Source organism: Daktulosphaira vitifoliae, unplaced genomic scaffold, assembly GCF_025091365.1.
Source record: "Daktulosphaira vitifoliae isolate Bord-2020 unplaced genomic scaffold, ASM2509136v1 Scaffold_2, whole genome shotgun sequence".
NCBI lineage: Eukaryota > Metazoa > Arthropoda > Insecta > Hemiptera > Phylloxeridae > Daktulosphaira > Daktulosphaira vitifoliae.
The window spans coordinates 15,670,430-15,684,323 of NW_026099573.1; the positions used below are offsets into that span (position 1 = coordinate 15,670,430).

Sequence of the window (13,894 nt, forward strand, 5' to 3'; positions counted from 1 at the left end):
ATAAAAAGTAGTGACAGACACAAACAAAAAATAAACACATTATGGTAAAATTAATACCTTCTCAGCTTCGTAACTAAAAGGAACATCTGAAGTAATATCTTATATGGAGTTATTCAAAATTAGTAATTATTATTTATAAAAGTTTGTAAGTTATGACAACAAAATAATTTTATTTAAAAAGTTATTAACAATGTAAAAAAATATATAAAGAACAACAATAATTTAAAATAAATAATAGATACTTAAATACAGAGAATTTTTCAAAAATTTGATTAAAACATATTCATAATATTGTTAAAATAATTTCTAGCTGGTACATTTAAATAAAGAACATAGGAGTATTTGCACAAAATATAGGATTCAACGTATTATTGATTTGTTCTTTTTCTATACTGTTTAAGTCAATTTTTTTGCTATAATATATTTAAAAAGCATAATTATTATTTGTAATAACATTAATTCATACTATTATACTTTTCAATATATGCACGAGCTCTATAAGCAGCTAAATGAGCATAATAAGTAGGTGCTGGATATGATACTGACCGCGTACAACGTGCAAACATAAAACACAAATAAAATGTTATTTGTTCTAATTGATCTTCTGTAAGGTTATTATCATCCCACAGAAGATAGTATTTAGTTGGTCTGGATGTACCCTAAAATATTTAAAGCAAAATGAAACATTAAATGTGTAATTTCTATGTATATAATATATATAAACATACTTGAATGCTTGCATGACTACATAAATAAAAATCAAGTTCTGTTGGATGCGTAATATGGGTATCAACAATTGTACCCGATGGAACATTTCCAGATTTTCCATCAAAGTCTAATGGTTTTTTTGGAAAAAATCTTGTATGATGGCGCTTTTGTACAACAACAAATGTAATTGCTGGTTGATAATTTACATTTAAACGTAAACAAGCTCTCCTAATAGCTATTAATTCTTCATTTAAAACTTGCATAAATTGGCCCTCACTAACACCATCTCTAAAAAATAAAATTCTTTTTGGTATTGTTCTAGTCATTTCTTTAAATTTTAATAATTGTTTATGAACAATATTTTCGAGATCTTGCACAATTTCTAATTTAGGAGACTGTAAACGCCATTCCATGTTGTACTTAAAAGCTTTTACGTCGTGACTTGCAGTAACCTATTAATTAAAAGTCAATATTATATAATAAAAATTTGTGCTATGTAATATATACATTTTCCAGTTTTCTCTAACACAAGCATAGCTTGTCAGAAATGTCATTAAAGATAAAGATAAAATAAAAAACTTTAAGTCTTTTCTAAATTATTTGCTGTTTAGTTTTCAAAGCATAGAGTATTAGTCATTAAAATTTTAAGTAAAATTTATGTTATATTTGAGGAATTTTCAAAAAATATTACTATATAGATAAAAGTGTGATTTGTTAATTCAGAAAGTAAAACCCAGTAGTGGGGTCGCAGCACAGTGAAGACGTGGCATAGTTGGGTTCAATATATATTTTTTTACTTAGATGTCCATTTTCAACATGATAACAAAAATAAATTTTGAAATTTTTTGTTTATATATTTAATTATATTACATAAACTTAAATGTAAGATATTTAAAAGTGTCAGTATTTTCGAAACTTGTCGAAAAAGTGTCGAAATTTTCAAAAGTTAAGTTGAGTTTTGTAAAAAATTGTCATTTTGAATCCCTCCTGTGGGCAGGTAAAGGGTCAGATTAAAAAAAAATTTATCAAATGATAGGTTAATACTTATTATATCTATTAAAAATTGTATTGATCCATACATTTTTTAAAAAGTAATGGCAGTTTTAAGTAAAAAAAAATGTCAAAAATTACCGATTTTTATATTTGTATTTTTTGGAGATTTCCCCCTTTTACGGAAAACGAGGAAAATTTGGTCAATTTATGAGGGTAATGTCTTCGACTAGATACAATTTGTGATTTTTTGACGTATCGTTGAAAAAAATCGGTTTGGTTAAAGCTAAGAAAAAATGATAACGGACACAAAAAAAAACACATCGTAAAATTAATACCTTCTCAGTTTCGCATCGAAGCTAAAAAATAACTGAAAGTAGACCAATTTAATCATTTATGAGTAAACGTTAACATACACTTACAGCAGCAATTGACGGCATAGTAGTTTGATCTGGAGAAGGGTGAGTGACATCAGCACCAAATACAATTGCCCCATCCATACTTGCCGGACTGAAATAATAAATAATAATGTAACCGTTCTGAAAATAAACCATTTTAATAAAACTTATCACCGAACAAACTGGTTTTAGGCCAGGTAAATCTTGCACATGGCAGGTACTACATTATGCCAGCACATAGAGGATGAATACGAAAACAAAAAATTAACAGAGGTTGTTTTTAATGATATGGTGAACCACTACAATTCACCACTGAAAAAGATATATAAGTACACAAATGACTGGCACTAGTCACGCATAACAATAAATGGAGCAAATGGAGAAATTAGCAGAATGGCTTACCGCAAGATAGCATACTGACGTCCATGCTGTTTAATATATTGTAATGAATTAAAATAGAAGTTTCGAGAATATTCGAGAAACTTATAGAATAACTAGGCTTACTTCGTCACTTTACCTACAAGTTGAATATAAAAGGACTAGGAAAATTAGCACACCAGCTCATTATTCACTCTCATTCTTTCATATTAAAGTTAATACAATAAAATCCATGTTACTTTTGTCAACCTTAATTATACATTTTTCATATTTGTTAAAATAACTAATTCAAACTGTAGAAATAAATTCAGTATATTGCCCCTAATGAGTATTTTATATATTTTATTAAATTAATATATAGGCGTCGACAAGGAACATCACAATTCATCATCTATCAACGAGTCCATCTGGATATCAAGGTAAGTGTAGTCGTAAGACATGCACGATATTTATGTAATATTAAGAAATAGGATAAAGTGAATAAAAGGTAGGATAAGATAATATGAATGAATCTAACTCAATCCATTCTCTTTCTTTTTATTACAATATACATCAATTATTAACCCATCACAAAGGAAAAAAGGCTGTAGTAGTAAAGGACATAACATTCCAAGAAGTTTAATGTAAGCTTATTAAAACTCTCTAAGAATTAACAACGTATTAAGACATAAATATGCTGCTTCCACCTCCGAAATCGTGAGGGAAGTGTCTCATTTTGCTAGTGACACATAATTGTTTGAACATTTATATTTAAAAATTTAAAAATAGCCATTTTTTACAATAGATTTTAAAAAATAATTAGATGAAAAAACTCTCATTAATGTTTGGTAGATAATTTTTTGTAAGTTTTTAAATTTTGTAAAAATTTAAATTTTTTTGTATTTATTCTACGGTATTAAACGCTAGCTATATTTTATAAAAAGGACAGAAATAAACACAATCTTTTCACGCTAAATATGATATGAATATAGATTTTTCCATGAAAATTGTTACATTCAATAACCAGCTTTAGTTTAAATAAAAATACGAACAATACTTATTATAAAATAAGTAGTTTTATCTCTAAAGAGATAAAACTTCTTAACTTATTTTTCTTGTCCTGATGTTCGAACCCTGATTTCCCGTTACCCGTTTCAACCATGATATTGATAGTAACTACTATCATAACATGAAACTAAAAAGTGAAAAATAAATATAGTTTAAAAAAACTAAACAAGCTTTTAAAGCACATCGAACTAAAAATTATTTTTAACTTTTTAGTTCAATGTGCTTCAAAAGCGTGTTTTTTTAGTTTTTTTGAACTATATTTTTATTATAGCTAAAATGCTGTAAAAATAAATTTATATGTTAAATTAATTAATCATAATATAAACTAAGCAAAATTGGATAAAAAATTGTTTTATAAAAACAATATATTAGAACAATAAATTTAAAAAAATTTACTAGTTTCGAAGTGCTAGTGTATGATTGGTACCATTTAACTTAGAATTGATTTTTTGTAAAATATTTCCTGCTGTAGATGGATTCATTTTATTAATTGTCTTAGACTTGACACATTGAGTAAGTATCCCAACTTGAAGTTCAGAAGATTGTTTTACAATAGCTAGCCAAAATTAAAACATTTTAGTAGAGAAAAAATTACTGATGATTACACTTATTGTACCATACACGCCTGGTGGAGAATCAGGGATAATTACTACAATTAACTCTATGTTATTTTTTTGTTTATTGAAAAAATTCAATACTTCATTCTGGATATCACTCATTCGCCAATTTCGTTGGATAGGACTATTTTGTACTGGATTCATTGGACTTATAATTACGTTCAAATCTCGGCCTTCTTTTATAAGGTCCTTTTCAAAATTTCTAAAGTTAAAAATAAGTTATACACTTATTACAATAAAACCCTCATAATTTGTTGATGACCTAATAAAATATATTACTTAATCATTGACAGGTTGATACGTGGGTCTAAATTTAATACAACCCATTTGCTTAACTTAATAGCTTGTAAAAATTTATCTGCTTTCCATACACCAAGTCGCGGTTTTACTTCCTAGAAATACAAAAAATTGTGTAATTAATTTTTACTAAGAATTAATTTGCAACATGAATATTAAAATATACAATCAGAAATATGAAGTCTATAACTTAATGATAAAAACTTTTTTGATAAAATATTTTCTTATTTTAATTAACTTTACATTATTGTACCTTTTGAGCACAATAAATCAAAGATGGTTGATCTAATACACGAGCTGGAATAGAAGCAAAACATTGTTGGACTTCAATTCCAAACTCTTTTAACACTAAATCATGATTATAATTAATTTCTTTAATAGAGTTCTCAATACTACAACGACGCTCTGAAGGTGGCCGAGCAGCAATTTTCACCAAATTTGCTGTTTGATTTTCAGTAAGTTTCTTTGAAGATATTTGTCCTTTCTGGATAGTACATAACTAAAATATGATTTATAACTACATTAATACATTATAAAAATATGGACACTAATATAAAAAATATTTTACTGATAAAATACCCTAAAATTTGTTAACAACAAAATATTAAATGAAGAATATAAAAACTAAAATTATTTTTTGCTAGTAAAGCATTCATCCTTTTATAAAAAGCAATATTTTAAGTATTAATTTTTAGTCTCAAGTTAAATTTGATTTATCTTATCTATTTCATGATGATTGGGAAATTTAAAAAGACTAAAACCAGATACTATAAGTATAATGCCAAATGTAAATTCTCTTGTAATTTCAGAACAATGTTGGTTTTATAAACGACACATGTAAAGCCATTAAATGTTCAGCAAGTTTTAGTGAAATATTAATATTACATTTTTTGTATTAACTGATAATATTATGTGTAGTTAAGGAAAATCCTAAATTATGTCAAAGCCATATATAATGATATATAAAGTTTACTATTGGGAGTACAAATTAATTTGGTCAGTTTTTTTAATTAAAAAAAATAATTTATTCAAATACACAGTGAATGAATAGACTATTCAAAGTATTGTCCGTTGCTACTGAAGACTTTTGCACACCTTTAGGGCAATTTTCGAATCCCATCGCATTAAAACTTCTCATTCTTTGAGGCGATCCAATTTTTAATTTCTTCGAAAGAAGTGACTCGGTGACCTGTCAAATCGTTCTGCATTTGCGAAAAAATTAATAGTCGGAAGGAGCAATGTCAGGAGAATAAGGCGGGTGCAGTAAAACATCCTATTTGACTGTTTTCAAATATTTTTTGATAACTTTCGCAACATGAGGCTGAGCATCAGCATCCGATAAGCTTGAAAAAATGAATACTTCCCGTAAATGCTGTCCATTAATTACAAAATCTGATATTTTTAATACCATAACAATTTTTTTTTTCAATTTATCTAAAATATATATACATAGTATGTTTTCGACAAATGTTTAAACTGTCTGAAACTACATCGAGCAGCTGTTGAATTAAAGAATTTAAAATTTTTAGTGCCATCTTTTTGAAATGGACCAAACTAATTTGTAGTCCCAATAGTAGAACAAAACAATATTAGCGAGGTAGTGTATCTGTCAGAGCTTTTGAGATTACAAAAATAAATAATAACTTAAAGCCAACCTTTTGGCAATTGCCACATTAGTTTTAAGTCTTAAATTTATATTTGATTTAATAAGTTCATTAAAAAATATAATTAACATACTTCAATTGGTACTGCATTTTGTTTAGCTACATTTCCAACATGTAAACATGGTAAATTTGGGTATAAAATTGTATAATTACGCATAGTTTTAAAATATTGGACCACATTAATTTTTTGTTTATTTCCATTTTGGTCTTGTATTTCAAAACTGTGGAAAATAATTTAATAGATGTTATAAAGATATGATATAATGAATTATTATATAATTTAGAATTAATTATCTTTCTATCTTTCAAATTCTATCATTTATAACCTTGACAAATTACTAAATAATAAGCTTAGCATACGAAGTATCCGTATCAACAGCCTTATTACATCGCAAGTCCACCCTGATTACAGTAATATCGCTTTTAATGTAAGGTTCAAAGTTTATCTACTGTACTGCAGCTGACCACTAAAGTTATTACATTTAGTTCAAACTTGGTTAGTGCTAATTAAACCATTTTATTTTATATAATTTTTGCTATTTTATCTTACCTTTGATACATAGCAAACATTTACAGTACTACTGTGAAAACTTTTAAGTTCAGATTTTATTTTATCTTAGAATTAAATAAATAAATAATAACATAACATTTTGAACAAATTCATAATTATCTTACTTAAATAATAAATTACATGATAATTATGCTTCTTGATATTTAAGTAATTTAACTTAACTATTCATTTACATAAAATCTTGATTAATTAATTTATTTATATAATTTACTTAATGAGCACAATAATTGTGTTTAAATTTTCTAAACAAAAAATTTAGGACATCTAATTTAATTTATCTCTTTACTAAAAATATTTAAAATATAAAAACAAATACAAGTAATATTTTTTATTTTTGTGAAGTGTAATAGAATTTTGGAAGAAAGATTTTATATCGCTTTCAATATTTTTAAGATACTAATTACACAATAACTACAAATGGTAGCTTTTTACATTCAACATCACATTTTTGAACAATAATAAAATCTACATGTATTTTTAAGTCTATAAACAAAAAAATTGCTTACAAAAATTTAGCTGCAGATTCAAATAACTTGATAACTTTAAAGGATCGTTTTGAATTAGGCTGGTTTGGAATTTGAAAATCAACTTTCAGCCCTTTAAGATAACATAATAAAATATTGAGATTTTTACTATCCATATCGGCTTTGAGATCACATTTTAAACAATTCTTTATATACTCAATAATACTTTGGTGTTTTGGAAATCCTTTATGAGCAACTAAAAAATTATTACAATTAAATTAATATTTATTTTTTAGCTCATATTTTATTCTATTTAAGTTAAACTGTAAACGTTTAACATCTTCTTAAGTAATTTTTATTAAGTAAAAAAAAAAATAGATAAAGAATCTAAGTGTTAAAAAATATGTTTATTTTATATTTCTTATTTCAATATTAATTGAGGCAACAAAAGGGACAGTTGGGCAAAGAATTAGATTAATTCAAAGCTAAATAAAAGAATACTATTTTTCAAAATTTAAATTATTACATTTTTATTAAACCAATTCAATAATTAGCTAAAAAAAAATTAGTGGCATAATTCTCATCATTATTTTTTAACATTCTTATCTATTTCTTCTTAAATTAAATATTTATTAATAATATTAAAAATTTAAGTACCATCTATATTTAAGAATGGTTTCCAACCAATGACAGGACTTTGAAAAAATCCTTTCCAAAGTTCACTTCCTTCTCCTAAATCAGTAGGGAATTGTCGTGGTATTGGAAAGAATGACCTTCCTGCATTAACAAATCTAACATACAAATAATAAGTACACTTAAATTCTACATCAAGATAATTTCTACCTCAATGAAAATGGTCTATTTTTCATCACAATGTCTAATGCTTGCAAAGCTTCTTGAGGGGGAGAATTTGATGATCCATTTTTCAAATATTCTTCAATTTTGCTCATATTAATGGTATTAACATGTGATGTTTGAATATTAAATTCAACAGTTCTGTTTTTTTCAGGGTTAAAAATTATTACTTTACCAGCTACCTGTATAAAACCCCATCCCCAAAAATATAAATTTTGATCCATAAACAATTATTCATATTGTTTTTTAAGTATTATTTATAAGAATAAGTAAAATTAGTAAATATTACTTACAGCTGATAATTTTTTTATGGCATACATATTTTTGCGTCCATCAAAGGCAATGAAATCTTTTGGATAATTTTTATGATTAAATTCTTCTAAAGCAGCTCTAAAAAATTAAATGAATATTTCATATGTAAACAATAAGTTTATTGTTAATACAGTTGATTCATCATTTGAATGACATGAGTCACCACATAAGTTTATAACTTATAATTTATAGATTAAATTATAGAGAAGCCTAGTAATTCTGACTATAAATATTAGTCATAAAAAATGTATACAAAAATTTTGCACCTTAACAAATTTTTTGGTAAATCAGGAACAAATTGAACATCAAAATGATAAACAGTTTTCTTAAATAATTTATCTAAATTAAGTGGCAGATAATTAATGTCAAGTTCAGTTTTTCGTCCTATAGTACCAGCTAGTTTAGTATTTCTTCTCTTAGGTATGGTTAATTGATTTTTCATAACTTCCAATTTTTGAGTAATTTGAATGGGTGGTTGAGCTGAAAAACAAATTAAAATTTGGTAAAATTAATTTTTAAAAATTCAAATTTTTTTTTTTATGATAACTAGTAATTTAATTTCGCATAAATATTGATATTTTAGAGTAACAAATTATTTACAAATGTAGCTTTGAATAAATTAATCACAAACATTTTAAAGCTTTTCATTTATTGATGAATACATTTTTTTATCTACAATGAATACTTTTCATTTTTCAATAGTATTACCAAAACAGAATCTCCTTAGTAATTTATCTCTATCAAACTTAATTTAATTCATTTTTTTATTTCTATTAAATATTGCCACTATTTATATAATAATGTACATAAACTCATCACACAAACTTAAATTTAATGTTGTGTTAATTCATCAAACAAAAGAAAAACTTCTCAATTTCCTAATTTCCTAATTTAAAAACAATCCAACTCAGATTCAAAATATATAGTACATTTTTAGTATATTAGAAATTATGAAAACTTTTGGAAAAATTTCAAAATTTTAATCAATATACTTATAATTGTGTTAAGCAACCTGTTAAATTTTAACAAATAATCTAAAATTTTTAGATAATCATTTTTTTACTATTATTATTAATTCTAGGATTGCTCAACAAAAAAATGTTTGTGTCATTCTAGTATACATAATTATACAATAAATAAACAACTTGAAGAACCACTGGCCATTAACACTACTTCCAAAATATAAATTAATATTAGAACTAAATAGTTATAATAAATATTAGTAAATATTCACTAATACTTTTAGCTTTGATGCGAAGCTGAGAAGGTATTGGTTTACTATGATGTGTTTTTTTTTTGTGTCTATTACTACTTTTTTTCAACTCTCACCGAACCGATTTTTTTCAACAATATGTCAAAAGATCATAAATCGTATTTAGTCGAATATATAACCCTCAAAAATTAAAAATATTTCCCTAGTTCCCCGTAAAAGGGGGAAATCTTCAAAAAAATTGCTATAACTTATTGAAAAGTGTATGGATCAATACAATTTTTTTATGTGAAATAATATATATATCCCTTTTTCATTTGACATACTTAATCAGGATATTAATAAGGAAATAGCAGATCATGTAATTTTTGGAATAATCCACCATTTTTTTAAAATTAAACACTATGTAAAGATTTGCATTGAAGCGTTTTTTAAGATAGTGATTTTAATCACTGTCAGATATTATTATACTTGACCCAAATTTGCCACGTCACCATTGTACGGTGACTCCCCTGTGCTGGGTTTTTTGGATTGGGGTTTAATTTAATATAACCTAATTTGTTTTAGTTAATGACTACGATTGTTATTTAATATAGTACAAATTTGAAATGAAATTCTTTAAATAATTAGAGAAGTTTTTATGAAAATATCTGTAATAATAGGATAATAGTAAAAATAACATTGGAATGTTATTTATATAAGATAATTTTTTATTCTATAGATATATCAGATCGTAGGAGCGTTTTTGGTTTATGTATTAAGTAATGTAATTTTTTTTGTGTGTTACCCAGATTAATCAAGGTTAAATACCTTGTATTTGACTGAGTCACTTATAAAGATATTTTAGTAATTTAAAAAAAAAAGGATTTATTCTAAGAATTAAATAATTAATAAAAACAAATTTACTTAATTTTTCTTGAGCTGCATTTGTATTTTTACCTATAATAAAAACAAATTTTTAATTTTTTTTCATCTAATTATCAATATATATTTAATACGAGTTAATTTGTTCTGATTTTTTTATTTGATTTCATAAGTATTTTAATCCCTTAAATTGAGTGTCTTAACTATGAATGAGCTAGGTAAAAATTATAACGTTTTATTTTAGAATACACTGCCATTTTAATATATTTTGATAAAACAAGCGTAACTTAAAAACGCCATTATTTAAGATATAACATTGTCGAAAAGAGTAAGTGATAAATCTTGCAATATATTCCATATTAAATACATATTTTACATCATTAAATTCTTAGGAAATGCCTACAAATTATGTCAAAATCAATTATTTTTATAAAAAATGCAGCGTTAACTTATTAAATTTTACAAAACTAAAACTAATTAAAACTTAGTTATTAGATAAAGAATTTTACTTTTTATAGATTTTTTTTTAACTTTCGAACCAGTACCATCTGAAAATTTAAAATTTAATTGCTTGTTTTAATATTATTTATAAATAAAATATTGAGTTATATTTGAATTTATATTTACCATCTGCTTGGATTTTAGATGATTTATTTAAGCTCATAATGACTTTTAAATATATAATTTATAATACTAACTTAATGTTATTCAATTGAGACACATAAGTTACTTCAATAAAAATAAAGAACTAGTAAATTAAACATAGATTTTTAACAGTTCAATACTAAAAAAAAATGTTTACAAACCCATGGAAAAAAATATATATAAAAAAAATTAAAACCGAAGATTAAACAATTTATATCATGTTTCCATTTATTGCACACTTATTAACGAAAAATTAATTATATTTATAGGTATACAATACAAGCACATATAATATGAATTTTCCTATGGTCTGCGATACAAGTATTGTATGTCTTTAGTAAATCCTTGAATTATAAGACTAGAAACCATCTACTCAGATGAGAAAAATATATGATAATGATTTTTTAACATCGATGTTGGGTAATGAGAGATAAGATGAAATGTTGAACTTCTAAAATTTTTTCTAACTTCTACTATTTAAAATTTGAAATTTATATGAAAACTATTTCTATATTTAGCCTAACACTTAATATAGTAAAATTTCCGGAAAATTTAATATAGAGGACATTTTCTAGAACTTCCTGAAAAGATTGAAATTTTTAGTTCAAATGTTTTTTTTTCTGTTAATTATATCCAATATCAGTTTAAAATAGCTGTGAGTTATTGTCATAGATTGAGGAACTAGTAGTAGATAATAAATTATTATTTCTAATTGATTAATAATCCATTATAAAATGAATTTGACATTTTGTTTTGAACAAATTATATAATTCTTATATATCAATCATAATTCTAACAATTTATTATAATAATAATAATTCAGAATAAAAAATACATAAAAAAAAAAATAATTTTAATTAGACTGTTCCTGATTTTAAATTTTTAGTATGGTTGATTAGAAAGTCTTTTCTGACATTGAAGACCCCTCATCATCACGGTAGCCAACTATTCAGTTTAGAAAATTGAGGACTCTTTTTCAATGTAAGAAAATTTTCTTTTGGTTTTAATATATTATAAAAATAATACTTGTCAAAATGGCAAAATATAGTAGTAAAACGTACATATAATTGATCTCTTCCTGTATACCTCAATAATAATTAGCAACAATTTTTATAATAGATATTAATATAATGTTTAATAAAATAATAATTAGTAATATAATGAAACAATAAGTTAGATTAAGTATAAATCGTAAATTATTTGTTTTAGCTTCGATGCGAAGCTGAGAAGGTATAGAAGGTATAGAAGGTATAGAAGGGTAATTAAGACATTACCCTCGAAAATTGAAAAAAAATCCCTCGTTCCCCGTAAACGGGGGAAATCCCCCAAAAAATTTCAAATTTAAAAATCGCTTATTTTCGATATTTTTTTAATTTTTTTTACTTAAAATTGCCATAACTTTTTTAAAAATGACCGAATCAATATAATTTTTTTATAGATACCTTAGATATTTACCTATCATTTTATATATTTTTGTGAATATTTGACCCTTTAACAGGCCACAGGAAGGGTTTCAAAATGGTAACATTTTTACAAAAAATTAACTTTTGAAAATGTTCCGGAAAGACTGACACTTTTATATATACCTTAAATTAAAGCTAATGTAATATTCTTTAATTTGAAAAAAAAAATTTGACCTCTAGGTTTGTCTTCATGGTAAAAATGACTACTGTATTAAAAAATTTGTAATTTTTGTGTTAAAATTCTGGGTTTTATATTTTATTTTATTTTAAAATACCTGAAGGGGAGTACAGATTTTCATAAATATTAAATAAATAAAAAATTAATATAGCATAGAAAGTTAAACTTATTAAAATTTGTTTGCTTCTTTTAAGTCGAGAAAAATAACTTTGAAATTTAAACTAGCTTAAATAGCCTATTTTTTCAACCTACAGTAGCGACGTACGGTTACCGAGTTGGAATAACTTATATTTTACACGCTTGGGGTACGAGGTTCCAACCCGCGTATGGCAATGAATTTTTTGCATTTTTTCTTAATTCTTTTTAAGTTAGTATAAATTTTTAACTCGTTTGATTTTTATCTCATTTAGATTCAATAACTTCAATAAAGATCGAGGATCCCATCACTTTAGTCGCCCCTTGCAAGAAGAAATTTCTTATTCGTATTACAATTATTTTACTATATTTTAAGTTTTAGCTTCGATGCAAAGCTGAGAAGATATTTTTTTGCGACTATCATTTAATTTCTCTGTTCTAACTTGACCTACTTTTTTCAACGATACGTCAAATGACTACAATTCGTATCTAGTTGAAGATATTACCCTCAAAAATTGAAAAAAAAAATTCTAATTTATCAATTAAACAGTTAGTTATTACATCGTCTCCATAAAGACAATTAAAATCATTAATTTCTAATGTTTTCAAAATATTTATTAACGAATGAAGTTTGATATGATAGGTTACAACTACAAAATTAAATCATTTTACTTTGTAATTTAATAATTTTATTACTCTGTTTGTGTGTGCTACTATTAGACTATAATATTACAAATTTTTTTGTAACATGTTCCTATATAAATCATTTCTAAAAAATTGATTGTTTTTTCTCCTGAATTAACAATTGATTTTTACAAATATAATCAAATTTTATAATACGCTCAATTGAGTTAATCTTATAAACAACTTTTTTTTTATTGGTTCTTTTAGTTAAAGTAAATCATTAAAATTAATTAAGTTCTCAATATTTCAATTATAGAATCTTTTCAACAAACAACAAAAGTTCCTAGGAAATTATTACTATTACTTCTATTTAAGTTATCTATTACCATAAAAATGCAAAAAAATATTGAGCTTTTCTGATAAATTTACAATAAATAGTAATTATAAAACTTTCTGACTGCATATTGATCTTAA

General features: G+C 24.6%; 2 protein-coding genes across 4 annotated transcripts in view; one reads left to right on the top strand and one right to left on the bottom strand.

Moving 5' to 3' along the window:
- Window positions 1–243: 243 nt before the first annotated feature.
- On the bottom strand, window positions 244–11,315 carry LOC126899751 (protein argonaute-2-like). 3 transcript variants are annotated; one of them, XM_050674911.1, is made up of 17 exons: window positions 11,003–11,315; window positions 10,885–10,923; window positions 10,418–10,450; window positions 8,568–8,781; window positions 8,283–8,379; window positions 7,978–8,171; window positions 7,792–7,925; window positions 7,177–7,390; window positions 6,173–6,320; window positions 4,689–4,934; window positions 4,418–4,530; window positions 4,138–4,340; window positions 3,918–4,077; window positions 2,121–2,208; window positions 729–1,160; window positions 475–659; window positions 244–413 (listed from the first exon to the last, which is right to left on the bottom strand). In XM_050674911.1, exons 1-17 carry the CDS (start codon window positions 11,037–11,039, stop codon window positions 320–322), a joined length of 2,631 nt encoding a protein of 876 aa, XP_050530868.1. In that variant the 5' UTR covers window positions 11,040–11,315; the 3' UTR covers window positions 244–319. The 3 variants fall into 3 exon arrangements, with proteins under 3 accessions (XP_050530868.1, XP_050530867.1, XP_050530869.1); XM_050674910.1 differs by having other exon boundaries at window positions 2,115–2,208; XM_050674912.1 differs by lacking the exon at window positions 10,418–10,450 and having other exon boundaries at window positions 2,115–2,208.
- A 55-nt stretch (window positions 11,316–11,370) lies between these two features.
- LOC126898010 (dynein axonemal heavy chain 6-like) overlaps window positions 11,371–13,894 on the top strand; it is an 11,523-nt gene continuing 8,999 nt past the window's right edge. The window contains exons 1-2 of the mRNA XM_050671958.1: window positions 11,371–11,440; window positions 11,907–12,001. The gene's annotated coding sequence lies outside the window, so the exon portion shown is untranslated. The remainder of the gene's footprint in view (window positions 11,441–11,906; window positions 12,002–13,894) is intronic.

Excerpts from the sequence above, each read along its gene's own strand:
- LOC126899751 (XM_050674910.1), bottom strand. The coding sequence starts at position 11,039 with ATGAGCTTAAATAAATCATCTAAAATCCAAGCAGATG. Across the intron at positions 10,924-11,002 it reads ATCTAAAATCCAAGCAGATG|ATGGTACTGGTTCGAAAGTT; the intron begins GTAAATATAAAT and ends TTAAATTTTCAG. Across the intron at positions 4,531-4,688 it reads TGATTTATTGTGCTCAAAAG|GAAGTAAAACCGCGACTTGG; the intron begins GTACAATAATGT and ends TTGTATTTCTAG.